Source organism: Tachyglossus aculeatus, chromosome 11 (assembly GCF_015852505.1).
Source record: "Tachyglossus aculeatus isolate mTacAcu1 chromosome 11, mTacAcu1.pri, whole genome shotgun sequence".
Lineage (NCBI taxonomy): Eukaryota > Metazoa > Chordata > Mammalia > Monotremata > Tachyglossidae > Tachyglossus > Tachyglossus aculeatus.
In genome coordinates, this window is record NC_052076.1 from 42,674,410 (window position 1) to 42,699,970 (window position 25,561).

General features: G+C 50.9%; 1 protein-coding gene across 5 annotated transcripts in view; it reads left to right on the top strand.

Annotated features, from left to right (window-relative positions):
- GSE1 (Gse1 coiled-coil protein) overlaps nucleotides 1-25,561 on the top strand; it is a 574,350-nt gene that overhangs the window by 484,684 nt on the left and 64,105 nt on the right. The window contains exon 1 of one of the 5 annotated variants that reach the window (XM_038754467.1): nucleotides 10,628-10,671. The exons of 2 other annotated variants lie outside the window; for them this stretch is intronic. Coding sequence is in view for 2 of the 3 variants with exons in the window: in XM_038754466.1 (XP_038610394.1) it covers nucleotides 16,886-16,892 (7 nt within the window). In the remaining variant the exon portion in view is untranslated. Of the gene's footprint in view, nucleotides 1-10,627; nucleotides 10,672-16,821; nucleotides 16,893-25,561 lie in introns of those variants that run through there. 2 more of the 5 variants (XM_038754466.1, XM_038754468.1) reach the window with 2 other exon arrangements.

Genomic DNA, 25,561 nt, shown 5'->3' on the forward strand with positions numbered 1-25,561 from the left:
GCTGGGGCATCAGCCTGAGCCAGGAGCGGGTTCCATATTTGTTAAAGAGGCCTGGGAGGGGAACGCAGTGGGTCTGCAATAATGGGAATGGGTCAACCTCTCCCCCTGCCCAGCAAGAGAAGAGCTCCAGTTTTGGGGCTTCGAATGGACTTCTGCTTGATGTCTTGATGTTGCCCTGTTTCACACACAGTGTAACAAAGTCAGGTTCTATTGCATATGCACACGGCATTCCGTGATGACACCGTCACACCCAACGGGAGGAGGAGGAAAATATTTCCAGAAAGTCAAATCAACCAATCGAAGGTATTCTGCACTTACTGTTTGCAAGTAACAATATAACAGAGTTGGTAGACATGTTCCCTGCCCACAGTGAGCTTACAGCGTAGAGGACATTTGTCTTAAAGCCAAATGTCAGAAGCTGGCCATGATCAGAGTCTCCCTAACTTCCATGGGAGTCGGAGTTAAAGTGCTGGAATGGAAAGGAGGGGAGTCTTTCAATTAAGAAGAGGCTGCAATTCTTCTGACCCTCACTGGTTAAGAATCTAGTGTCTGTGAGAGGCAGAGTTTCTTTGTAGCCACCTATGGCTCAAAATTCATGGTTCTTTAGGTCCTTCTCAAGCAAGGTTATTCTTGGTTCATCTAGGAGGTAGGCTGAGTGAATGAGAAATGATTTCCATTTGTCTGTGCATCCTATCAGCCGCTTCTGGACCATTTCCAAGAAGTGGGAATAATAGAATTGAGGGCAAGCAAAGAAAAGGCAGATCTTCCCCTTCCCTCCATCCTTAGCAGAAAAGCTAAGGTCAGCGTTAACCATAAATACTTCTTGAGTTTCCAGGGGACCTGACCCAATCTTGGGGGAAGGATACCAATATGCTGGTCTCTCGCAGTTACTCACTGTTTCTACCTCAGTGGTCTGTCCTTCTGCATTGATAGTCATCATTTTGAAGGCCATGGGGAGGGCTCTTACCTTCAGGATAATTGGGTACCCAGCTAGACCTTAAATGGCAAGTCGAAAACAATTTGGGGAAGGTTGGTTTTTGCTTAAACAACTTCTCCAGGTATTTGCAGTTTTGATTAATGAAGCAATAGATTCTGCCCTTCCCAGCTTTGAGCCCACTTTCTAGGAAGGTCACATGCCTTTGTCAACTAAGTGGTGCTATTTATTGAGTGCCTACTGTTTGCAGAGCACTGTATTAGGCATTGGATGAGTTCAGTAGAATTAGAAGAAATGATCACTGTCCTCAAGGAGCTTACAATCTAGGGAGACGGACAGTGAAATATATTACAGTTAGGAAGAGGAAGGAAAAGGGCTCTGTACATGAGTTAATGCTTAAATAATGGGGTGTGATGTGTGCATAAGTGCTGCTGGAATTTGAAAGTGGAAATTATGAAGTGGCAGTTGGGGGATATAAGGTGCGGAGATTAGACCTTAATCAGAGAAGGCCTAATTGAGGAGACGTGATTTTAGAAAGGCTTCGAAGATGGGGACATCTGTGGTCTGTTGGATATGAAGGAGCGGGGACTCCCAGGAAGCAGAGAGGACATGAGCAAGAGGTCGTCAGTGGGAGAGACAAGAGTGAGGCACAGTGAGTAGGTTAGTTGGAGGAGAATGAAGAACGTTAGCTGGGGTGTAGTGGAAGAAGAGAGCAGTTAAGTAGGATAACATAAGTAGGAGAATGGACAACACTATTCATATTAATGTCTTTCTCCCCCTCTAGACTGTAAGCCCGTTATGGGCAGGGTGTCTACCAATTCTGTTGTACTGTACTCTCCCAAGGGCTTAGTACATACTACTTAGTACAGGATAAATACCTGGCAAATGGGAAAAAAGTCCGTTGAAAGAAATCTCATTTTTCTATAGCAAAGTCTGATTAATTGCTGCATGAGGTTTCTTACTGAGAACCAATTATAGCCACTCTGATAACTCAGCCAATCGAAATGGTTTCTGAAGATAGAGAGGTGATTCTGAAAAAGGATGTCTTTGCATCCTGGCAATTCTGTTACTGTATTAAAGTTTTCACTCCTCTGCTTTGCCCTGGCAGAGGCAATACTTGGAGGGCCTAGTGGGAAAACCAGCCTCTGACCCAGAGGACTGTAAGCTTGAGGGCACAGATCATGTCTACTTGTATTTTACTCTTGTAAGGGTGTGCTTTACACACAGTAGGAGCTCTATAAATACCGCTGATTGATCGATTTCCCTCTACTGTAGGTCAGGGCAGAGGGAGTGGCGACACCGTTCATCACTGGTCTCCTTTCCAGCTTAGTGACCAGGTGCCTGGAGCTCAGTGCACAGGTGTGAGGAGCAGTTTGGGGTTGTGACTTCTAGCTGTTCCATAGGGGCTGCAGGGACAGCACCAGGCATGTGTAAGGAAGGAGCTGGCTGGGCTGGGGGAGGGGAGTGCCCTGTGGAAAAAGGATTCTGCTAATTTTAGGAAGAGAACTGGGGAGTCATCATGGTGCAAACCCTTCCATTACTTGCTACATTGGCAGACCTTGACAGAAACCTGGGATCTTGATGTGGCCTTTTTTTGGTTTTGTTGAGAGTGTAGGTGTGCTAAGGAGAGACCCCCCCACACACACACATTCCTTCAGCACAGGGGACTACTCTGGAAATTAAGATTTTGGTTAATCCGGCTGCTAGCCTGGAAACAAGTCTCCCACACCACCCTTCTGAGCCAGGTAGTGGTAGCCAGCTGTATCAGGTGCAACAACTGGCCAGTTCAACCAGGGCAAGGCAGAGGAAGCAACAAGCTTTAGGAAATTACATTATAATACATATCTGTAATTTATTTTAATGTCTGTCTCCCCTCTAGACTGTAAACTCATTGTGGGCAGGGAACATGTCTACCAACTCTGTTATATTGTACTCTCCCAAGCACTTAGTAAAGTGTTCTGCACATACTAAGTGCTCAATACATAGGACTGATTGATTGATTGATTGATTGAAATGTGTTGGGGCAGGGACGTACCCTGATCATGCTCATGTTTGGAGATCTGATTTAGTTCCCAGGATCCTGAAAAGGAAGTAAAGAGTGGAGATTGCCTTTGCCTTCTCAAAAGGATGTGTGAGTGTTCTGGCTTTGTGCTCCGTTGTGGGTATCTTAGGTGGGAATAGGAGAGCAATTTGAATCCACTGGTGTCAGATGGATCTCAGGGCAGGAAGGAGCTTTACCATAGACCCCAGGCTCCCCTGAGAGGTCAAGTACAGTGCTCGGTACTCAGTAAGTAAGTGTTCAATAAATACAATTGAATGAAGTTCTGAACATCCGTTTGACGCCACCAAAATCTCAGGGCAGGAGAGAGGTACTTATGTGTTCCTGGCGCTGGCCAAAGCAGAGCAAGGCTGCATTCCTAAATGTGTATTTCATACCTCCTGGAAGGAAGCCTGCAGATGGAAGTTATTGAAGCAGCATGGTGTAGTGAATACAGCACAAGGTTGGGAGTCAGAAGGTCATGGGTTCTAATTCCGGCTCTGCCATTTGTCTGCTGTGTGACCTTGACCATCACTTTGCTTCTTTGTGCCTCAGTTACCTCATCTATAAAATGGGGGTTGAGGTTCTGAGCTCCGCATGGGACAGGAACTATGTTCACCCTGATTTGCTTGTATCTACCCCACCACTCAGTACAGTGCCCAGCACATAGTAAGCACTTAAAAAATACAATTATTTAATAATTATTATTAAATTGGATTTTCAGAGGACTATCTTATAAACAAGGGGATTCTGAGAGGTAATGCACAGGAAAATGGAGGATTTTCTGGTCCGAATCCAAAATGTCTCCAGTGAGTAACATTGTAAAGCCTGGTTGTTTAGCCTGGCGCATATAGGCCTGAGTGCCGTTGCAGTACGACCATGCCTTTAGGAAGTGAGAAGTGGGAAGTGGGGCTCCCACAGTGGTATCCGAGGAACTCTGGGGGTCTGCCCAGGTTAACTCACGGAAGCCCCCAGGAGGAGTGCCAGGCAGGTGTCATGGACCCCTCTTTGCAGATGGACAGATCAAGGCAAGTCATTCAGCCCAGGGAGACTGCAAACTCATCTCAGCCAATGCCTATCTCATCCTAAAAGATGCTTTGCCATCTAGTCAGTCAATCCTTATAATTGAATATTTACTGTGTGCAGAGCACATTACTAAGCGCTTGGGAAAGTACAATATAACAGAGCCATTCCCTGCCCATAAAGAACTGGCGTTTCAATTCTGTCCTGCCCTTGAGGGGTTCACAGATCTAGGGGTGCCCTCTCAGGTCCAGGACTTGAGAAATACGCCCTTGGCAGTATCAAAAGAGAGAGAGAGTGCTTGGGTGCCTGGTGTCACTTTTGTCCCCGGCTCAATTGTAGAAAGCTTTAAAGCCTCATTTATATTGCTAATTATTTAAGCATCCATTCTCTCCTCTCTCCTCTGCTTGATTCCCTCCTGATGAAGCCTATCCACAATCTCAATGCTCCCTTTGCGGTAGTTCCATGAAGATCCCTGAGGAGTGGTGAGTCTCTAATAGCTCTTAGAAGTAAGGCTCACTGCTCCTGATGGTGCTTCAGCTCTTTCTAAGGGACCAAGCACCGGGAGGGGAAGGGGAGTCCTGTTCTCCTGGGTGAGGGAAACCCCTCACCCTATAGACCCCCCTGCCCCACTGTCCTATCCTTTTGGAATATATTCCAAGAGTTGTGAGCACAGAAACCAAAACAGTGTGCATCAAAGACAGCCTCCCACCCAAGAGTGTCAAATGTAAGTCTGTTCTATTGAACTCTCCCAAGCGCTTAGTAATAATAATGATGGTATTTGCCCAGCACTTACTATGTACTAAGCACTGTTCTAAGCACTGGGGTAGATACAAGGTAAGCAGGTTGTCCCATGTGAGGCTCACAGTCTTCATCCCCATTTTACAGATGGGGGCACTGAGGCCTTGAGAAGTGAAGTGGCTTGCCCAAGGTCACACTACAGACAAGCGGCAGATCCGGAATTAGAACCCATGACCTCTGGCTCCCAAGCCTGGGATCTTTCACTAAGCCACACTGCTCTGCACACCATAGGCAGTCAAAAAATGATGCTATACAGTACTGAGCACCCGTGCCCTACAGCTTTGAGCTCCAGGCTAATTTTTAGCTCTCTAGACAGGGAACATGTCTACCGCTCCGTTATATTGTACTCTCCCAAATGCTTAATACATTGCTCTGTACATAGTAAGTCCTCAATACATAATAATCATAATAGTGGCATTTGTTAAATGCTTACTATGTGCCAGGCACTCTTCTAAGTGCTGGGGTGGATGCAAGCAAATTGGGTTGAACACAGTCTCTGCCCCACATGGGGATCATAGTCTTAATCCCCATATTACAGATGAGGTAAGTGAGGCCCAGAGAAGTGAAGTGACCTGCCCAAGATCACACAGCAGAATGTGGTGGAGGTGGGATTAGAACACATGTCCTTCTGACTCTCGGGCCCTGTGTTCTAAGTTTAGCTTCATAAATACTGATTGTAGAAAAATTCCCTGATTAGCCTAATCAGTTGGGAGAGAGAGGAAGGGAGGGAGGGAAGGAAGGGAAAGGAAGAAAACGGAGGAAGGAAGGAAGTCATGACCCTGATCAGCCCCAAGCCTTTGCCAGTCTCTTGGAAACAGACCCTGGGAGCGGAGCTGTGAGGGCCCCTTTGTGGTGACTTACTAGGGATTGACTGCATTTCCTGCTCAGGTCCTGGAAGGAGTGAATGACCAGAGAGATGAAGGGTTCTCATTCATTCATTCATTCAATCGTATTTATTGAGAACTTACTGTGTGCAGAGCACTGTACTAAGCACTTGGGAAGTACAAGTTGGCAACATATAGAGATGGTCCCTACCCAGCAGCGGGCTCACAGTCTAGAACGGGGAGACAGACACAAAACAAATTAACAAAATAAAATTAATAGAATAAATATGTACAAGTAAAAATAGAGTAATAAATATGTACAAACATATATACAGGTGCTGTGGGGAAGGGAAGGAGGCAAGGCGGGGGGGGGGGAGGAGGAGAGGAAGGAGGAGGCTTAGTCTGGGAAGGCCTCCTGGAGGAGGTGAGCCCTCAGTAGGGCTTTGAAGGGAGGAACCAGGGTTGAGCTAGATGGGGAGAAGATTGTAGCCTGGCCAAAACCACTTCAACCTCAGAAGGGATTTGTTTTGAACTCTCCCTGTCCAGCAAAAAGGCTTGGCTATGATCTTGAGAGGGGCTGAAAATCCGGAGGAGCTCTTTGCTTTATGGCAGGCCGAGGGGTTAAACCTTTTACAGGGGAGAGAGGGTCATTTGGAGGTAGTGAGATGGGGGTAAACCAACTGGGTCCTATTTGGTTACTTCCCTGGAAAATAGCTGCCTCTGAAAGAGCGGGTTTGACCTTGGGCCATTCCTCAGGGCCAGAAAGCTTGGGGTAAGGCAGCCGGGGGCGGCGGTTGCCCCAGCCAAGAACCTGACTGCCTGCTGATGATGCCTGCTGGGTAAGCTGGGCTTTGTGGAGGAGCCAGCAGGCCAGTGAAGGGGCTCGGTAATTGCCGGCTTTAAGTGCGCTCTATAGCCCGGCAGCTGGTGGGGTGGGGAGGGGGGTCAGGACCCCCCCCACCCCGACACACACACCCTAGAGCCACTTGCTCCCCCTCCCCCCATCTGTGTGGCCTGAGCCGTGTAAAGTTTTTAAGTGCAAATATTTCTCTTTTATAGATACCAGCTGTCTCCAGAGAACACATTTACTTGGTGCTGTACTTTATTGTCCAATTAGCTCCCCATATCTTGATAAGGAAAGAGCGAAGAGGAGGAGGAGAGGATGGAGTTTGGAGCTTGGTCGGGGGAGCGGGAGGCAGGCACACAAATCTTTTTCTGCTAGCCGCAGCCTGTGTTCCCAAAGCCTGTTTGTGTGGAGCAGACGCCTCCCGCACCAGGCACCCTTTCAGGCCCTGGGGTCGCGAAGCAGCATTTAAATGCACCGAGGTCAGAGCAAATGAGGATCCCCTGTTTTTGAGAGTTAGGCCTTTTCTTTTTCTTTACTCCTACAGAGAGCCCGAGCATGGGGGGGGATCCAGGCTGCCCTTTGGGGCTGGAAAATCCATCAGGTTTCACGGCTCCTGATTGGAGAGGGGGGCTTCCTTCAAAGAAAAGGGTAGACCGGAGTGGGGGGAGAGAGGAGAGGTGGAGGCTGCATTCTTTTCTTATGAAAAAATGTATCCGCGCCCAGACTCGCACCGGCTCCCTTTCGCATTCACCTCGCTTGCTTTTTTTTTTTTTTAAACCAGACCGGCTTCCCCATTCACCGGGGTTGGGCTGCTCGCACAATACGAGGCAATTAGAATTGAAAATCTATGCAAAACAGCTGTTAACTGATTGTAAAGGAGTGCAGCTGTATGCTGGCTACAGATTGAAAACAGAGGCAGTGAAAGGAGAGGAAGTGTCGGAGCGGTCCAGGGTTAAGAGGCAAACTAATGTAACCAAGTCAAAGGGAATTTTATAGGCCTTAACCCCTTCCTGCCCCTTGGGGCTGTAGTATTGACCCCGGCTCCCGGAATCGAGCAATCAATCGTATTTATTGAGCGTTTATTGTGTGCGGGCCACTGTAGTAAGCGGTCAGGACAGTGCAACACAACAATTTGACAGACGTGTTCCCTGTCCACAACGAGCTTACCATCTAGAGGGGGAGACAGACATCCTGGAGTAAGTCTCCCCGAGACTGGGTGGGGTCGCTTGGGCATCCGGAGGGGTACTGGCTGAGGCTGGGTGTCAGGGCTGTTCTAAACGCTGGGATAGATGCAGAGTAATCAGGTTAGACACGGTCCGTGTCCCACAGTGAGGCGCACAGTCTTAATCCCCATTTTACAGATTAGGTTATTGAGGCCTAGGGAAGGCAAGTGACTTTCCCAAGGTCACACAGCAGACAAGTGGCAGAGCTGGGATTACTGTGTGCAGAGCACTGTACTAAGGGCGTGGGAGAGTATGATACAACAGAGTTGATATCCCTGCCCATAAGGTGCTTGCAGTCTAGGGGAGGAGACAAACATTAAAATAAGTTATGGATATGTACACAAAGGCTTTGGGATTGAGAGTGGGGTGAATATCAAGTGTTTAAAGGTGATGCAGAAAGTGGGTACCCAAGGAGAAAGCCAAATCCATCCTTTCCCCTCTGAATATGTCTGAGTAATAATGTAGGTATTTGTTAAGCGCTTAGTATGTGGCAAGCACTGTTCTAAGCACTTGTCTTCCGGAGCCCTTGGCTAGGCTCTTTCCCTCCTTCTTTTCTCCCCATCCTCACCTTTATTTCTGTTAGAAGCAGTGTGGCTCACTGGAAAGAGCATGGGCTTTGGAGTCAGAGGTCAGGGCTTCAAATCCCAGCTCTGCCAATTGTCAGCTGTGTGACTTTGGGCAAATCACTTAACTTCTCTGTGCCTCAAGTTACCTCATCTGTAAAATGGGGATGAAGACTGTGAGCCCCACGAGGGACAACTGGATCACCTTGTAACCTCCCCAGTGCTTAAACAGTGCTTTGCACATAGTAAGTGCTTAATAAATGCCATTATTATTATTATTATTATTATTATGGTATTTGTTAGGCACTTGCTATGTGTCAAGCAATGTGGTAAATGCTGGGGTAGACACAGTCCTTGTCCCACATGGGGGTTCCAGTCTAAAAGGAGGGAGAACAAGTACTGAATCCTCATTTTACACGAGGAAACTGAGGCCCAGAGAAGTTAAGTTCACCAAGCAGGCAACTGGTAGAGCTGGGATTAGAACCCCTGAGTTCCAGGTCCATGCTCTTTGTACTGGACCACGCTACTCCAAGCCTCTGTAGCTGGACCTATCGTAAATTGAATGCACAGTTGCTTACAGGGTGTGGGGCAAGTAGCAACTGACACAGCTTCCTGGCACTGTCCCCTCCCCCGTCCACCCACACACCAAAAGAAGGAGGAAACCAACCAGGGCTTTTAAATGACAAAGCTTAAACTGGATACGCGGACCCTTTAGGTCTGTGGTTTACACAAGAAAAATTGTAGTGACCCTCAAAGCTGTCATGCAGTGGGGTCCTCGGGCTTCTGGTTAAGTGGACTGGGGACACCTTCTCTGAATTGTGCTGGCCCACATTCCCCCCTAAACAGGAGTGTGCTAGGTCAGAAGAAGAGAAGTGCCAATTTCCACTTGCGATCCTGAAGGGCTTTTTCTCCCTTGCCAACCCTATGAGAAGCAGTGTGGCCTAGTGGATAGAGCACGGGCCTGGGGGTCAGATGGACCTGGGTTCTCATCCCTTCTTTGCCACATATCAGCTGGGTGACCTTGGGTAAGTCATTTTACTTCTCTGTGCCTCATTCATTCAATTGTATTTATTGAGCGCTTACTGTGTGCAGAGCACTGTACTAAGTGCTTGGGAAGTACAAGTTGGCAACATATAGAGACAGTCCCTACCCAACAGCGGGCTCATAGTCTAGTAAAAATGGGGGTGAAGACTGTGAGCCCCATGTGGGATGTGGATTGGGTCCAACCTGACGAGCTTGTGGCTCCCCCAACGCTTAGTACAGTGCCTGACACACAGTAATTATCGTATTTGTTTAGTGCTTACTATGTGTCAGGCACTGTACGAAGCCCTGGGGTGGATACAGGCACAGTAAGCACTTAACAAACAGCATTAAAAGAAAAAAATCCCGGGAGAGGGAGGAGTGCGAAGCAGAGGCAAGAGACAGAGGCATGTCATCACAATCTGGGACAACCCTCTCTCTCCCTCTCCTTCTTTTGCTTCCACCCTGCGTGGCTCAGTGGAAAGAACACGGGCTTTGGAGTCAGAAGCCGTGGGTTCAAATCCCAGCTCCGCCAATTGTCAGCTGTGTGACTTTGGGCAAGTCACTTAACTTCTCTGTGCCTGTTACCTCATCTGTAAAATGGGGGTGAAGACTGTGAGCCCCCCATGGGACAACCTGATCACCTTGTAACCTCCCCAGTGCTTCAAACAGTGCTTTGCACATAGTAAGTGCTTAAGAAATGCTATCACTATTATTATTATTATTCCACCCCTGCCCTACCGGGCCTGCACTTTGGGAATTTGCTAATAGGGCTGGAGTTAGAATCTGGGCTCTGCCGGTTTCTAAGTCTCTCGGTTTATCCCTAAGCTTCCCAGCCAGCACAATCTAAATTGGGGCAACATTTCAGGTGGGTCTGCCTTGAGTGAACTGGGACAGGCTTCCAGATCCAGCAGAGCCAGAGAACAAGGAATCGTGCCGTCATGGTGGGCCAGGGCCTCCCCCCTGTAGATGGATGTGGGTACCTACACTGTGCCCAGCTCTGCCCCTGCTTCCGTCGTTTCCACTCCTCGTGCCTTCGCTTGCCAATTTTCCCAGCAGTTAGGAGGTGGCAGGCGAGGGGGTGGGGAGCGCTTTGCCATGACTCACAGCCGGCTCGGGGGCACCTGCGGGGAAGAGAAAGAAAAGGAGGCCAGGCGGTGGCAGGGGGGAGGATGGGGCCGGCCTGGAGGGGGGCGTGGCGTGTGCCAGACGGAGCAGAGCGCACAGCGGGCACCGAGGCTGTGGAGAGGGCAGGAAATTTGGAGTCAAGTGCCGAACCTCGTTAGTGAGCCGCTCAGGCTGCAGGAGAGCAATTCCCACTCTTAAACTCGGAGGCCCTGCTCCCAGATTACTAATTTCCTTGGGTGTTATAAAGCTCTCCTTGGACCGAGCACGGTGACAGTGAGTATCATCAATCTCCGCCCTGCCAGCAGGTTGGGTGGTTTGGTTATTTTCTGCAGGAGACTGGGATGACAGCCGGCTCGTTGCTGCCCTCTAGTGGTTTTAAGGATTGCGTGTCACCCCCCCCCCCCCAACCCGACGGGCCCACAGGGTTTGGGGGCTCCCGCTTCCCTGTCCCCCTTCACACCCCACCCCTCCTGCCAAAAAAAAAAAACCACAACCGAAAACACTGCGGCCATTTCTCTGTCTAAGTGTGTTGTGGGCAGGTTGTAATCAGTAGGAAATGGTAACTGTTCCTTCCCTGCCCCTCCTCTTCCAGCCCCATTTCCCCCAGGATGCTGCTCTAGTGGAGAGGGGGGAGGAATCCATCATGACTATGGGATTTGTTAAGTTCTCACTCTGTGCCGAGCACTGTGCTAAACCCTGGTCTAGATGCAGGCTGTTTCAGATCGGAAGCAGTCCCTTTCCCACACAGGGCTTCTAGCCTGAGGGAGACAGGGCAGGTATTTCATCCCTATTTCACAGGTTAGAAAACTGAGGCCCAGAAAAATTCTGTGACTTGCCCCAAGTCACACAGCAGGCAGGTGGCAGAGTTGTGTGAGCCCGTTGTTGTGTAGGGACCGTCTCTGTTTCCAACTTGTACTTCCCAAGCGCTTAGTACAGTGCTCTGCACACAGTAAGCACTCAATAAATACGATTGAATGAATGAATATTAGCGCCCAGGTCTTTTGACTCCCTGTCTTGTATTCTTTCCATTAGGCCACCCAGTCGATCCATGAGCTTTCAAGCCAGTAGGAGCTAGAGTGGCAACGTTTCAGGAGGATCTCACTTGGGACTATTGCTACTCTAAATAGTAATGTGCCCTTACAGCCCACTCCCAGCAGCCTCTTGGCCTCTCCATGTAAACTCAAAAGCCTGACAGCTCTAGGAGAAAAGGGACAACATAGGGATTGGCAAAGGGCAATGGGGCAGGGGGAGGAGTAGAGAAACTCAGGTTTAGGGGGTGAGGAGCAACTGGGGAAGATTGTTGGCATTTTTGTTTTGTTCCAAGAGGGTGATGGATGATTTGAGAAACAACAAAACTCCTTTAAAGCCTCATTGGCCGTGGCTCACCTCTGGGTGCCAGCAGGTGTTGGGCCCAGGTTGTGTGTGTGTGTGTGTGTGTTGTGGGGGGCACTCTGTGGCCCCAGTTGCCCTCCCCCAGAAACCTCAAAGCACAAGTCTGGATGCGGGAGCACCGGTTTAACTAGCTCTGTCCTGGCCTTAGGGCTGGGCCTCAGCCTCCTGGAAGGGGCAGCGACGTCTGGCCTTCGAAACCTTCACACTGTTCTCTAGTTGTTGGGTGCTTGGTGACCCTTTGTTCTCCACTTCCTCATTTCTCGGTCTCCCCCTCCCACCCCCATCAATTTACCTCTGGGGAAGTCGGGGCTGAGAGCCTGAGTCCGGGATGCAAGGGAGTGAGCAAGCAAGAGTCCTGCTGCCCCATCCCCGGGGCTGGGGGCATCGTGCGCCCTCTGCCCACTCCGCAGCCGGGCAGCGGCCGGTCCTGGCCCTTCTCCGGCCCTGCGGGCAGCATCCTAGCGAGTTCGCCGGCAGTGGGTGGGTGGGTGGGTGGATGGTGTAAATTACAGGCGTCCGTGGTGCGAAGACACCGTGTGGTGAGTAAATTAGAGCATCTGGTCGTGGAGACTAATAACAGAGGGAGCCACGCAGACATTAAGGAGGCGCCGGCCGGGGAGCGGGGCAGGTCGTAAAGGGGAAAAGGCGGCGGCCCCTCCCGCCGGTGCCCGGGGTTGGCACTCCGGCGCCCGCAGGTAGGAGCCTCTAACGGCCTTTCCCCTCCCCTCGCCAACTCGTTTCCCTTTTGGCTTGTGGTCGAGGACGATCCTTGTGCAAGCCGCCCCGTCCCGCGTGGGCACCCGGGGCCCGCACGCCCCGGGCCTGGCGACCAAGAGGGGCAGAGGTTTCACACCCTCCCTGGTCCCCCGCCCCCTGCCATCTTACTCCGGGTTTTTTTTCACCCTTCCAAACCCCACCGGGCAGACAGACTGGTTCTGCTCTCACCGCTGGCGCGGGCTGCGAGGGCCAAAAACCCGCCAGCGTCATCAGGAACAGATGGATGGGACATGGCAGGCGCCCAGCGTACCCTCCCGGCGCAGCCCGAGCCCGGAGCAGGAGGAGGAGGAGGAGGAAGGGGGAGGGCTCCCGGGGCCGCCGCCAATTGCGAAATGCGCCGCGGGCACCTCGGAAAAGAGGTTGGGAGCCGGCCTGGCCTGGTGCCACCCAAAAGAACGAGGCGCGCCCACCTCGGCTTCAAAAACTCCCCACCACGGAGCGTTGGCAGGATTGCTGACCTGCTCTCGAAACCCCGGGCCCTCCGTTCTCCTTTCCTAGAGGTTAACACTCATGTCTTCATTTTTTAAATACAATCTCTCACCCAGCTTAAGTGCTCTCGGGCGAGACGTCCGGTGCCAAAAGTGGAAAGGGGTCAGTGGAAAGAGCCACGGGCCTGGGGGCGGAGGACGTGGGTTCTAATCCCGGCGCCGCCACTTGTCTGCTGGGTGACCGCGGGCAAGCCGTTTCACTTCTCTGTGCCTCAGTTTCCTCATCTGTAAAAGGGGAATTAAGAGTGTGAGCCCCATATGGGAAGGGGACTGTGTAAAACCTGATGAGGGGATTCAGAGTGTGAGCCCTATGTGGGAAGGTTCAACCTGATAATAATAATAATGATGGCATTTATTAAGCACTTACTATGTGCAAAGCACTGTCCTAAACGTGGGGAGGTTACAAGGTGATCAGGTTGACCCACGGGGGGTTTACAGCCTTAATCCCCATTTTACGGATGAGGTAACTGAGGCACAGAGAAGTCAAGTGACTTGCCCAAAGTGACACAGCTGACAATTGGCAGAGCAGGGATTTGAACCCATGACCTCTGACTCCAAAGCCCGTGCTCTTCCCACTGAGCCACGCTGCTGATGACCTTGTATCCCCGTGCTTGGAACAGCTCTTGGCACCATTATTATTAAAACTGTAAGATCCCACCGGGGCGAAGGGGAATGGGGGTGACGGTCAACCGGCTCTCCCCTTCCCCTCCTCTCTCGCCCCCACCCCCCATTCTCCCTCCTCCCTTCTTCTCTCCCCCCCCCCCCCCGTCTCTGTAACTGCCCTCCCTGGGTGGGGAACCCTATCTTAGTTTCCAAACGCGATGCCCGGGCCAGGATCCGCCCACCCGCCTGCTTTTGGAGGGGGCGGCGGGGGAACGGAAGGGCGGGGTGGGGCGGGGGGCCTCCTCCCTCCCTGGCCGGCGGTGGGCACTGGAATTTCGGGACGCTCCCTGAGTCATTCCAGTCTGTCAAGGACTGGGTGAGGGAGTTGGGATGGGGGTGAGGAGTGAGGCCTGGAGCTGGGGCCCTGCCCCGACACCGCGGGAAGAACTGGCTCGGGGAAGGGCGAAAGCCGGGGGGGTGCCAGCTTCTGGATGAGGCCGGCCGCCTGCCTGCGTGGGTGACGCCCTGGCAACTTAATGAGCTCACCAGGGCTGCCCCCCCCGACTTCATGCAACACCCCCGGAGCCCCGCAGGGGTGGGATGGGAGGGCTAGTTTTCAGAGGATCATTTATAATAATAATCATAGTAATGGTATTTGTTAAGCGCTTTCTATGTGCCAAGCACTGTTCTAAGGGCAGGGGTAGATACAAGGTTATCAGGTTGTCCCACGTGGGGCTCACAGCCTTAATCCCCATTTTACAGATGAGGTAACTGAGGCACAGAGAAGTTAAGTGACTTGCCCAAAGTCACACAGCTGACACGTGGCAGAGTCAGGATTAGAACCCAGGATCTGTGCTTTCCAAACCCGGGGTCCTTCTAGTGAGCTACGCCGCTTATCCTCTCTACACTCCGGTTATTGTGGCAAAGGAAATGTGGCTGGGAACGGAAGGCCGGATTCTTCGCACACAGACACCCACCCACCCACCCCCATAAATATGCGCGCCCACGCAGGCCTGCTTCGTCCCATTTCCTCCCCCTCCCCCCATGGCAGGAGGCCGGACCTTGGGGGTCAGTAATAGGCTTTGGAAGGGCCAAGCCGGCCTAGTTTAGAAAAGGGGCCTGACTTCCGAGGAGGGGGAGGGGTGTTGACCGACACTGCTGTGTTAAGTGGGGAGGGGGGTGTCCCGGAGGCACGCTCTCTTTTTGTCCGGCCTAAGTGTGGCAGCGTGGCTCAGTGGAAGAAGCACGGGCTTGGGAGTCGGAGGCTGTGGGTTCTAACCCTGATTCTGCCACTTGTCAACTGTGTGACTTTGGACAAGTCACCTAACTTCTCTGTGCCTCTTACCTCATCTGTAAAATGGGTATTAAGGCTGGGAGCCCCACGTGGGACAACCTGATCACCTTGTATGCCCCCCCCTCAGCGATTGGAACAGTGTTTTGCACATAGTAAGCGCTAAACAAATACCATCATTGTTATTGTTTTCCCCCTTGTTGACTGTGAGCCCGTTGTTGGGTCGGGACCGTCTCTGGATATTGCCGATTTGTATTTCCCAAGCGGTTAGTTCAGTGCTCTGCACACAGTAGGCGCTCAATAAATGATTGAATGAATGAATGAATTTCAGTGTATTTCCCTAAGTGCCCCAGGATGGTGCAGAGGCCGGGTTACTGCACGTTCTTCGAGGGGCGTGCGTATGTGTGTGTGTTTAATGATAAAATTATGATGATGGCATTTATTAAGCGCTTACTATGTGCAAAGTACTGTTCTAAGCGCTGGGAAGGTTACAAGGTGATCAGGTTGTCCCACAGGGGGCTCACAGCCTTAATCCCCATTTTACAGATGAGGGAACTGAGGCACAGAGATACGCGGTTTGTGTTAAACACCGGGCTTTGTGGCGGACCCGTCTGCCATTGGCCCTTGCGAAAGCTGGCCCGAGATGGAGAAGCAGCGGGGCTCAGTGGAAAGAGCACGGGCTTTGGAGTCAAGAGGTCATGGGTTCAAATTCCGGTTCCGCCAATTGTCAGCTGTGTGACTTTGGGCAAGTCGCAGTGCCTCACTCAGTTACCTCATCTGTAAAATGGGGACTCCGTGGGACAATCTGATCACCTTGTAATAATAATAACAATAGCATTTATTAAGCGCTTACTATGTGCAAAGCACTGTTCTAACCGCTGGAGAGGTTACAAGATGATCAGGCTGTCCCACGGAGGGGGGGCTCACAGTCTTCATCCCCATTTTACAGACGAGGTAACTGAGGCCCAGAGAAGTTAAGTGACTTGCCCAAAGTCACACAGCTAATTGGCGGAGCCGGGATTTGAACCCATGACCTCTGACTCCAAAGCCCCTTGTAACTTCCCCAGCGCTTAGAACAGTGATTTGCACGTAGTAAGCGATTAATAATGCCATCATTATTATTATGGGGGGGGAGGCCGGCGAGTGCGGTGCAGGGCTCTCCCCGCCACGGTGCGTGCGTGCACGGGTGCCCCTGGGTTTGCACTAAATACGATTGATTGCAAATCATCATCATCAATCGTATTTATTGAGCGCTTACTATGTGCAGAGCACTGTACTACGCGCTTGGGAAGTACAAATTGGCAACATATAGAGACAGTCCCTACCCAGCAGTGGGCTCACGGTCTAAAAGGGGGAGACAGAGAACAAAACCAAACATACTAACAAAATGAATAGATATGTACAAATAAAATAGAGTAGAAAATATGTACAAACATACATATATACAGGTGCTGTGGGGAAGGGAAGGAGGTAAGATGGGGGGGAGAGGGGGAGAGGAAGGAAGGGGCTCAGTCTGGGAAGGCCTCCTGGAGGAGGTGAGCTCTCAGCAGGGCCTTGAAGGGAGGAAGAGAGCTACGTGTCAATACATACGATTGATTGCAAATAATAATTTGCAATAAATACGATTGATTGATTGCACGCGTGTGTGTTTTGCGGCAGAAACCCGACCCTTGGGGTTGGCTCGGGTCGGCGTGCAGGGAGGGAAGGGAGCCAGAGCTGGGGGCGGGGGCGGCGGCAGGTGTCTCTTGGCCGGGGCCCCGGAAGCCCCACCTCCCGGGAGGGCGGGCGGGCGGGCGGGTCGGCTCCGGGAGCCGCGGACGAGGCGCGGGGCGGCGCGGTGCAGCGGGGCCCGGGAAAGGAGGAGGAGGAGGAGGAGGGAGACAGACGCGATGTGTCAGCTGTCCGCGGGGCGTTGCGGCCGGGCCCCGGCTCGGGGATGAAAGGTGAGCTGCTCGGCCGACCCCCACCAACAAGTTGCGCGGCGGGGCAAACGGCCCCAGACGGTTTTCAGCGGAGCAGATAAGACAACCGGGCGCGGGACTCCAGGGTCCCCCCCCTCTGGCGCTCCCGGGCTCGGGGAGGAGCCGGACCCACCGACCGTGGGGGCCCGTCCGAGCCTGGGGACGGAGGGAGGGTCTCCTCCGGGAGGGTGGGGGGGTCCCGTCGGCGCCCTGGCCGGAGGCGGCGGTTGGAAGTTGTCCCGGGGAACCGAGCGGCGAGTCTTGCCGATTAGTACAGTCCTCTACACATAGTAAGCGCTCCTTAAGTACTATTGAATGTATGAATGTGCTTAAAGGGTGGGGGGCTCCGTAGAGACACAACGAACCTCCCAAACCCGGGTTCAAAGTTTGTTGGTCGGGCCCAGGGGTCCGGGCCGCCTGGGCCCAGGGGACGAGGGAGGGGAGCGGGGTATGTCGGGGGGGGGGGTGTTTTTGTGGGCTGTCGTGGACGCCCCGGACCCTCGGGACTACCCTTGAAACCGCCCCCGGGCCTCTCCCGGCCCCCCTCCCTCTTAAGGACCCGGTTTCGACGGGCCGTAGAAAAGGGCCTCGGTTTGGGTAGGAGGGGGGCGAGCCGGGCCTCCCCCGGTAGGGGGTCGCAGGAACGGGGTGTAGCGTCCAATCAATCACTCAATCGTATTTATTGAGCGCTTACTGTGTGCAGAGCACTGTACTAAGCGCCTGGGAAGTACAAGTTGGCAACATAAGAGACAGTCCGTACCCAACAGGGGGATCACAGTCACGTCCACCCCCTGCCTCCCCCGGAGCCCAGGTTGCAACCCCGGCCGAGAGAGGTGGTTTCAGTCTCTTCCCCCCAGCCGCCCCCGCCGCTTTTGGGGCCTTGGTAAAAACTACTTTCGTTGTAACCTGTCCTTTCCTGCCCCGCCTGGGTGCCCCCGCCCCCACCCCCGGAGTGGCCAAGACCGTCTTGCTGATAGGCGACGAGCAGCCAGCCTAAGTGGAGCCGATTCAATTAGATTGCAGCGGCCTAGAGACACCTCCTCCTCTTCCTCCTCCTCCTCCTCCTCCACCTCCTCTCGGGCCCGGCCCTCTGGCAGCCTAATTCAATTCCCTTCATTGAGTTGAGCAGCTCCCCGACTTTCCCCGCTTCGCCCCCGGGAGCTGGGCCCCGAACTGGGTGGCTCTGGCCTCCTCAATCAATCAATCAATCGTATTTATTGAGCGCTTACTGTGTGCAGAGCACTGTACTAAGCGCTTGGGAAGTACAAGCTGGCAACATATCCTCCTTTGCCACTTCACCCCCCACCCACCCTAGTCAACCCCCCGCCGTGAGAAGACGGTCTCGGCCCCGAGTGGAGGGGGAGGAGGACGGCGGGGGGGGCCGGCAGGAATTTCGGTGGGGGATTTTAATCTTTAAACGGGAGTGGTGGCACCTGCCCCGGCTCCGGCTTGTCTGATACAAACGGAATTGACTTCACTCGGGGGAGGATTTGGGCTTGTCGTGTAAACACGGCCTCTATCATTGGAGCCGGTTTAAAATAAACTAAACCCGCGTTAACCCCTGAGATGCCCCCAGCGGGGACCAGAGGAGAGGGGTTCAACAATGAACAGTTTTGACCCCACCGCAGAAAAGGCCCCTTGTAGCAGCGTGGACCGGAGAGGGTAGAGCTGGCCGGCCGGCTGGCTAACCTCATCTTCAGGAGGTGTGGGGCAGACGGCCCGGTGGATCGATCAATCAATCAGTGATATCTGAGCGCGTGCAACGTGCAGAACACTCTTTTAGGTCAAGGGGAGAAGCCAACACTCTGACATTGGAACCGATCCAACCCATCCCTTGACTTTTTTTTTTCTTTTCACCCTCATTGTAACCTATCCTTCAGCCGAATTGGCCCCATCCCTGAACTTTAGTCTCCCCCTTATACTGCATTGAGGAAGAACCCGTTGTTGGGTTGGGACTTTATATGTTGCCGATTTGTACTTCCCAAGCGCTTAGTACAGTCCTCTGAGCACCGTAAGTGCTCAATAAATACGATTGAATGAACCCCATCCTAGTATTGCTTGCTAAAAGCCTCCAAACATTTGTGTGGCTTAGGGTCTAAAGTGAATTACTCTCAGTAAGGATCTGTGGAGCAAATGAAGAAACTGAGGCCCAAGAACATTAAAAATGGTCTCGTTACCACCCTGGTGTTTGGGCCCCTGATAAATGGAGCAGCCCCTCCCCCAACACCCCATCTCAGGCAGCAGTTGTGAGAGAATTTGCCTTCACTTGACAAATAGTCCAACTTATTGACCCCTGTGAGTGAAATGGGTGAGGATTAGCATCAATTGGGCCTTGAGAATAGTGACTTTAGTGTGGAAACGAGGGTGCCAACTTCTCATTTTGTGTGTGTGTGTGTAGTGATAATGAGGGTGAAGCTTTTCCAGGGGTGCCTGTGGAGTGGGCTTTGGAAGTTCCAGGCAGGTTTCATGGAGGTCAGATCTGGTTGGCGGCGGGAGGTGTTGGTCTCTTCAGCCCCACTTGAAACTCTTGGGTCCCAGTGGAGGCCTGGGTGAACAAGACATGGGAGCTGCCCCCAAAAGCTTTGGGTGAAGAAACAGCTTCATCCCCACAGGTGGAGCCTGCCATCTTCAGTCTGTATGCTGTGGTGGTGACTGGATCATTTTCCTGAGACTTCCCTTAGCACCCTCTCTTCAGACCTCTCCAGTGGTTGTCCATTCCTCTCTCCATCAAAAAGCCTGGGTTCAAGGTTCTCTCCATTTTACACCTCTGCTCTCCCCAGTTGGTAGTCTTTGCTTTTCCCCAGGCACCTTCTAACAGTATTCCCTTCTCATCTTTGCTTCTGACCTCTTGTTCATGCTGTTCAATGCCCCTCTCCCCAAACACACACTTCAAAGCCTTCATAATATTATTACTGTAGTACTTTTAAGCGCTTACTGCATGCCATGTACTTTTCTAAGCGCTGGCGTATGTACAAGCTAAATGGATCTGATACAGTCCCTGTCCCACATGGGACTCACACTCTTAATCCCCATTTTACAGATGAGGTAAATGAGGCCCAGAGAAATGAAGTGACTTGCCCAAGGTCACGTAGCAGAGCTGTGGGGAATCAGAGATTAGAAACCAGGTCCTACTGACTCCCGATCCCGTTCTCTATCCATTAAGCTATACTGCTTCTTTACCAACTGAAACCTTCCCCAATTAATTATCCACACTCCAAATCAAATCACCCCAACAGCCCCTTCTTATATTTGTGTACATACCTCAGCGTTTGTGTATATATTTTGGTTGAAAGTTTATCTTATTCTGATTTGATTGCTTAGTAAATGTTTTTATGTTTCTTCCCCCCCCCCCCCCCCCCCCCCCTTGGCTTAAGCTCTTTGGGCAGGGAAAAACGAGTCGAGTCGGGACTTCTGTTGTACTTTCTTCCCAAGCACTTAGTACAGGGCAGTGAGCTGAATAAATACCATTACTACTACCACCCAAGGGATAGGGGTTTGGGGAAGATAGGAGAAGGTCAGGGTTCACAGTGGGATATGGGTCCTTTCAGAAATGATAAACAGCTTCCTTGGGGTGGGGAGCGGCCCTTAATCGGTTTGTAAAGCTACCTGAGAGATTCTCACCTGTTCCTAAGGGACATACAGCTAATTAACTGGCCGTATTCATTTCTTTTTTTAAGCAATAAGGCTCCAAGTGGCCTCTTAAAGACATTTGATAGCTTGACCTTACCCCTGGGCCATGCTTGGAGCCAGAAGAACAACTCTGGCCCTGTGTGGAGGAAGCCTCATGGGATAGGGCCATAGAACAAAGCCTCAAGACTAGCCAGTGGTCAAGAGCCCAGACAGTAAGCCAGAGGGTCTGTTACTGGATCTTAGCATATGAATCTGAAATCTCCCCCCTCCCCGCCTCCTTGCCCCTCCCATTCTTAGCCCAGACCTCCCAAAGTGTTTTCTTTTGGCAAGAGAAAAGTGAAGCAATGAACTGAGGGACTGTCACATAACCAAAGCCAGTCCATGAGTTGGTGACAAAATTGGGACTCTGAGCCTGCAGGATCTCCCCTGACTTCCTCTGTGCCTCAGTCCATGATGGTTTAGAGAAGCGAAAAGAAAACTCCATTTCTCTGCTCTCCTTCCCAGTTTGAAGCAAGTGGTTTTTTATTGTGTTTTTTTTAATGTCCAGAGCCCAGGGGGAGCCAAGCCTCTTCGTGGTGCGAAGAAAGCATTCTATGTCACGTAACCCGTCTCCCGCAAAGACAAGACTTCTGCTTTCACAGAAAACGGCGAGAGCTTAGAGTTGCTACCCCTGCCCCCTTTTCTTTTCTCTGGAACCTGCAGGAGCCTGTAGAGCTAGCAGGGCCGGTTTTTCCTCCCCCGGCCCTTGCAGCCCAACCGGAACTATAATTCCCGGTCTCAGTTACTAGAAGTCCAAACCCTTACAGGGTTTACAAGGTAGCCCTTTCTGGGAGTGTGTTTATGTGTGTTTGTGTTTTAATTGCCTTTGTTATGGCAACGGCAGCATCTTCCAAACCACATGGCTACATGAGTTATGCTGTATGTTTTCCCACCTCCCCCAAGGTTTCTGGTGACATGGTGGTTTTTGTTGTTGTTAGCATTGGTCTTTGGAGTGTGTGTGTGGGGGGGTGTTATATTGGAAATGATGACTGCTCAGCTCTTAAAAGAACTTGGCAACTTCTTGAAGCCTTGCTTTATGTGTCTTTGCCCAGGTTGTGACATTTCACAGCTCTCTGGTGTGTCTTTGCCACCTGGGCAGCACTGATGCCCCAGGGACAATCTTGTGCTAATGGGGTTAAATTTTCAAGGCTTCCCCAGAAGGGCTGGTTGGCTTCTAATGGGATGTGGAAGCTGCTTGGCTAAGGAGGGGAAAAGGGCTAGCAAGATCCCAGGCAAAAGCAGGGAAAGGGAGAGTGTGATAAGGACGCCAGAATCCCCTGACAACCCCCCCCCCCGCCCCCCCAAGTCATCATAAGGGGTCGAGGAATCTTGTTCCAGATAACAGAATGCCCCTGCTAGGAAGATAGTGAAATTCTCGAAAGGAAACTTAAGAAGCAGTTGTGGTAGTTTATCGTTACATGGAGTCTCTTCCATTTTGTGGTTGAAGTATGTTGCCTCTTGCGTGGAACTGGTGCCAGACCTGTTTATCTGCTGGGTTCCTGTCCCTCCCGGCCCCTCCTCCAGCCTCCCAGGACAGCTTGAGACAACAGTCTTATCTGATGAGATGTGGTGTAGGAGGCTGCCAGGCTAGATAACATGAATATTGTGTGTGCATCAGGACCTTCCAAAGCAAGGAGTGGGAAGAAGCATTAACCAAAAAACAACCTGGGCCTTTGAACTGGGATCCCCTGAACTGGCAGCCTGACTCTTTTTTGCCACGTTGATAAATGGCCAAGAGCAACATAAAGCTACTGCTTTTTCCACTTCTCATTTTTGAATCCAGTGTCAAGTCTGTTTTCAAGCTTCTTGCTTCAGACTTAGAGGGTGTGTTCTTGGGTCCCAGGGTGACAAGCTGTATCCAGGAGAGATTGAGGTAACATTTTCTCCATTGCTGTCAAATTCAGGAGAGCTCAGACCTTCCCCTCCCACCTCAACCTTGTCCCTTTCCACCCAAGAATCCTCTTCCTTTCTGGAACTGAAGGTGCCCATAGGATTTCAGATTATACCAAGGATGAGGGCTGGACCTGCTGCTTAGATTATCTGCTGCTAGGCTTTCCCTTATCCTCTTGGCTCTTGCTTTGACATTCTTGTCTATTTCCAGTTTCATCGATGTGTAAGCGATTTTTTGGGTAGTATTTTGTAGCTTTTTTTCCCCAAAAAGATCTCAAACAACAAATAGCCTCTTTAATATTTCATGTCACACTTAGGAGCAGAATATGCTACACTTGTGACTCACATTTCACTGCAGGTCATAACTATTATTAATATCAAAAATCCCCCAAAGTCTCTTACCTCGCAAACACTTCTCAGTTATATGCACCCTTGATTATAGCTGATTCTCCCTCAACACAAGGGAGAGGGGTTTTTGTTGTTGTTGTTGTTGTTGTTGTTGCTCAGGATGATGATCTGACAGAATTACTATTACCAGTCCAAAGTTTCCATAAATGCTTCATATTCTTCCCCTTCTCTGCACAAGAATTGCCATCGGCGGTAATAAAAGGTATTGATCTTCAGATCTGTCTGTCTTGTATTGATGTTAGACAAGCTAAGCTGTTCTTAAAGGGGAAAACACATTTATCAAATGGAGACGGGCTGAGCTTGCAATATGGTGCTTGTAATTCAGCAGGGACCCCGGTCCCTGGACGTTGAGGGTTTTGGAAGGATGGAATGAGAAGACAGTCAGGAAGGGAGTGAGTATGTGGTTGTCTTGTGGAAGCCTCCTAGGCAGCCACTATCTTCCTTTTGTCCCAAGGGATTCAGAGGTCCAAGCACACACATGTTGCTTTATGGGCTTCTGTCTGTTTGATTATTTAATCACTTCATTGTGGTTTTGGAGCCCAAGGTGCCTCTGACCATATGGATACTGGTCAAATAGGCAGAATAGAGAGTTTTCAGGAGTTTGGGTCAAAAGTAATCTCTGCTGCATCTGGCTATTTTTCAGTTGTATGTGAGCCACAAATTGCCCACTTCTCGCATTTGAAAAAGCTCTGGGTGAGTCTTTCAAAGAAAACTGCATTGATTTGCAGGGCAGGTAGTGAATAGTGATTAGGCATTGTCTTCCTTCTCTCCATGCAGCACCCTGTAAAGAACTACAAATGGGGCAGGTTAGCAGGCCTATGGGAAAAAGGCGAATGAGGGGAGGGGGCTGGCCAACTGGCCCCCAAATTGGGTTGGAGTTTGAGGGGATTGAGCTGAGGGTAAACTGAGGTGGCAGCATCAGCAGCAGTAGTTGCCCAGGCCCGGTTAGTGAGGAGCTGTGGATCCTTCTGAAAACAGCAACAGCCCCAGTCCAGTTACAGTTCTGTGCACAAGGCCTCTTCCAATGCTACAACTGAAGAGCTTCCCTTCTGTCAGTGGCAGTAAGCACCCCGAGGACCTCCCTTTGAGGTTAATTAGGGTTTGCATTTGATTTCCCTATTAGTTGGTGAGCAGAAACCTGCTGGATGAGGCCGAAAAGCCCCTGGGGAACACTTTGCCAGGCCTAAGTGGACAAAAGGCTATTTAGAAAGCAGGGTGGCACGGGCCTCGGAGTCAAGGGACCTGGGTTCTAATCTTGGCTCCGCAGCTTGTATGCTGTGTGACCTTGGGCAAATCACTTAACTTCTTTCTGCCTCAGTTCATCTGTAAAATGAGGATTAATATACTGTGAGCCCCATGTGGGTCCAATGGGATTAACTTATATCTAGCCCAGGGCCCAGTACAGTGCCTGGCAGAGTAAGTGCTTAACCAATTCCATAAAAAATTGACTCCCGCCATTTTCAAATGGTATTGTTAAGTACTAACAGTAAGCGTTCAGTAAGTATCAGCATTAATAATAATAATTATGGTATTTAAGCGCTTACTACATGCCATGCACTGTACTAAGGACTGGGGTAGATACAAGCAGATCAGTTTGGACTTTCTCCCTGTCCCACACAGGGCTCACAGTTTCAATCCCCATTTTACAGATGAAGTAACTGAGGCACAGAGAAGTGAAATGACCTACCCAAAGTCACAGAGCAGCAAGTGATGGAGCCGGGGTCATTGATTCCAAGACTCTCTCCTGGCTCATGGCTGTCAGTTGAGATAGTAAGACTTTTTTGTGCAGCAGAGATCTGGAGAATTTCTTCCTGGTGGTGCTTTTTCCCTAGGTTTTTAGCTCATCAGATGGGTATCTGCATATCTGGGCTTCTGTGTTCCTATCTCTTTCCCTCCCCTTCTCCTCCCTTAGTGATCCATGCACAGAAGTGTGTTACTCCAATAAAGTGCTATTTTCTTGGAGAGCAGAATGTGCAGAAAGTTAGTAAACTGCTGGGTTTCTGGGGGAGGAGGTGTGTCCTTCCTCTGTGGGACACTATTGACTGTGGAGTTCCTGGTTTGGCCTTTCCTGTGAGGATTGAGGGGAGAGATGAACCCTGGCTGATCCTGCTTCCTAGATGTTCTGAGACATAAGTGACCTGGGACAATTGGATGACTTAGAAGATTATCCTTCTTAATTGGCACTACAATTATTGTACCTTTTTATATTTCAGTAGTTCATGTACAGGCACGGTCTTGCTCATCCTCACAACCTCTCAGTAAGGGAGTCTTAACTGGGAAAGCCTACAGCATTATTACTGTTCTGAGGGGAGAAGTGGAAATGAGGAGAGGTTGAGACTGACAGTTAGTGGCAGAGCAAAACCCATAGCCGCCCCTGCCACCCAAATTCCTAGTTTGGTCACTAGCTCAGTAGCCAAAACCACCTCTCCCGTTCTCCTCCTAGTCCCAAGGATGAAATATTTTTGCCTCATTTGAGGGTAACTTGGTGTCAGGGATGCATTTCATAATTAGCAAAACTCAGTGCTAAACTGTTGCAAGCACACTACTCAGGGAGCAAACTTTGTTGGGGGGGCTTGGAGAATCTAATACAGTGGAGGTAAATGTTAAATTTTAAAAACCAGATGTGTTTACAGAGGAAGTTTGGGATTCATTCTTGGAAAGCAGAGGCGACTTCCTCCATAGGC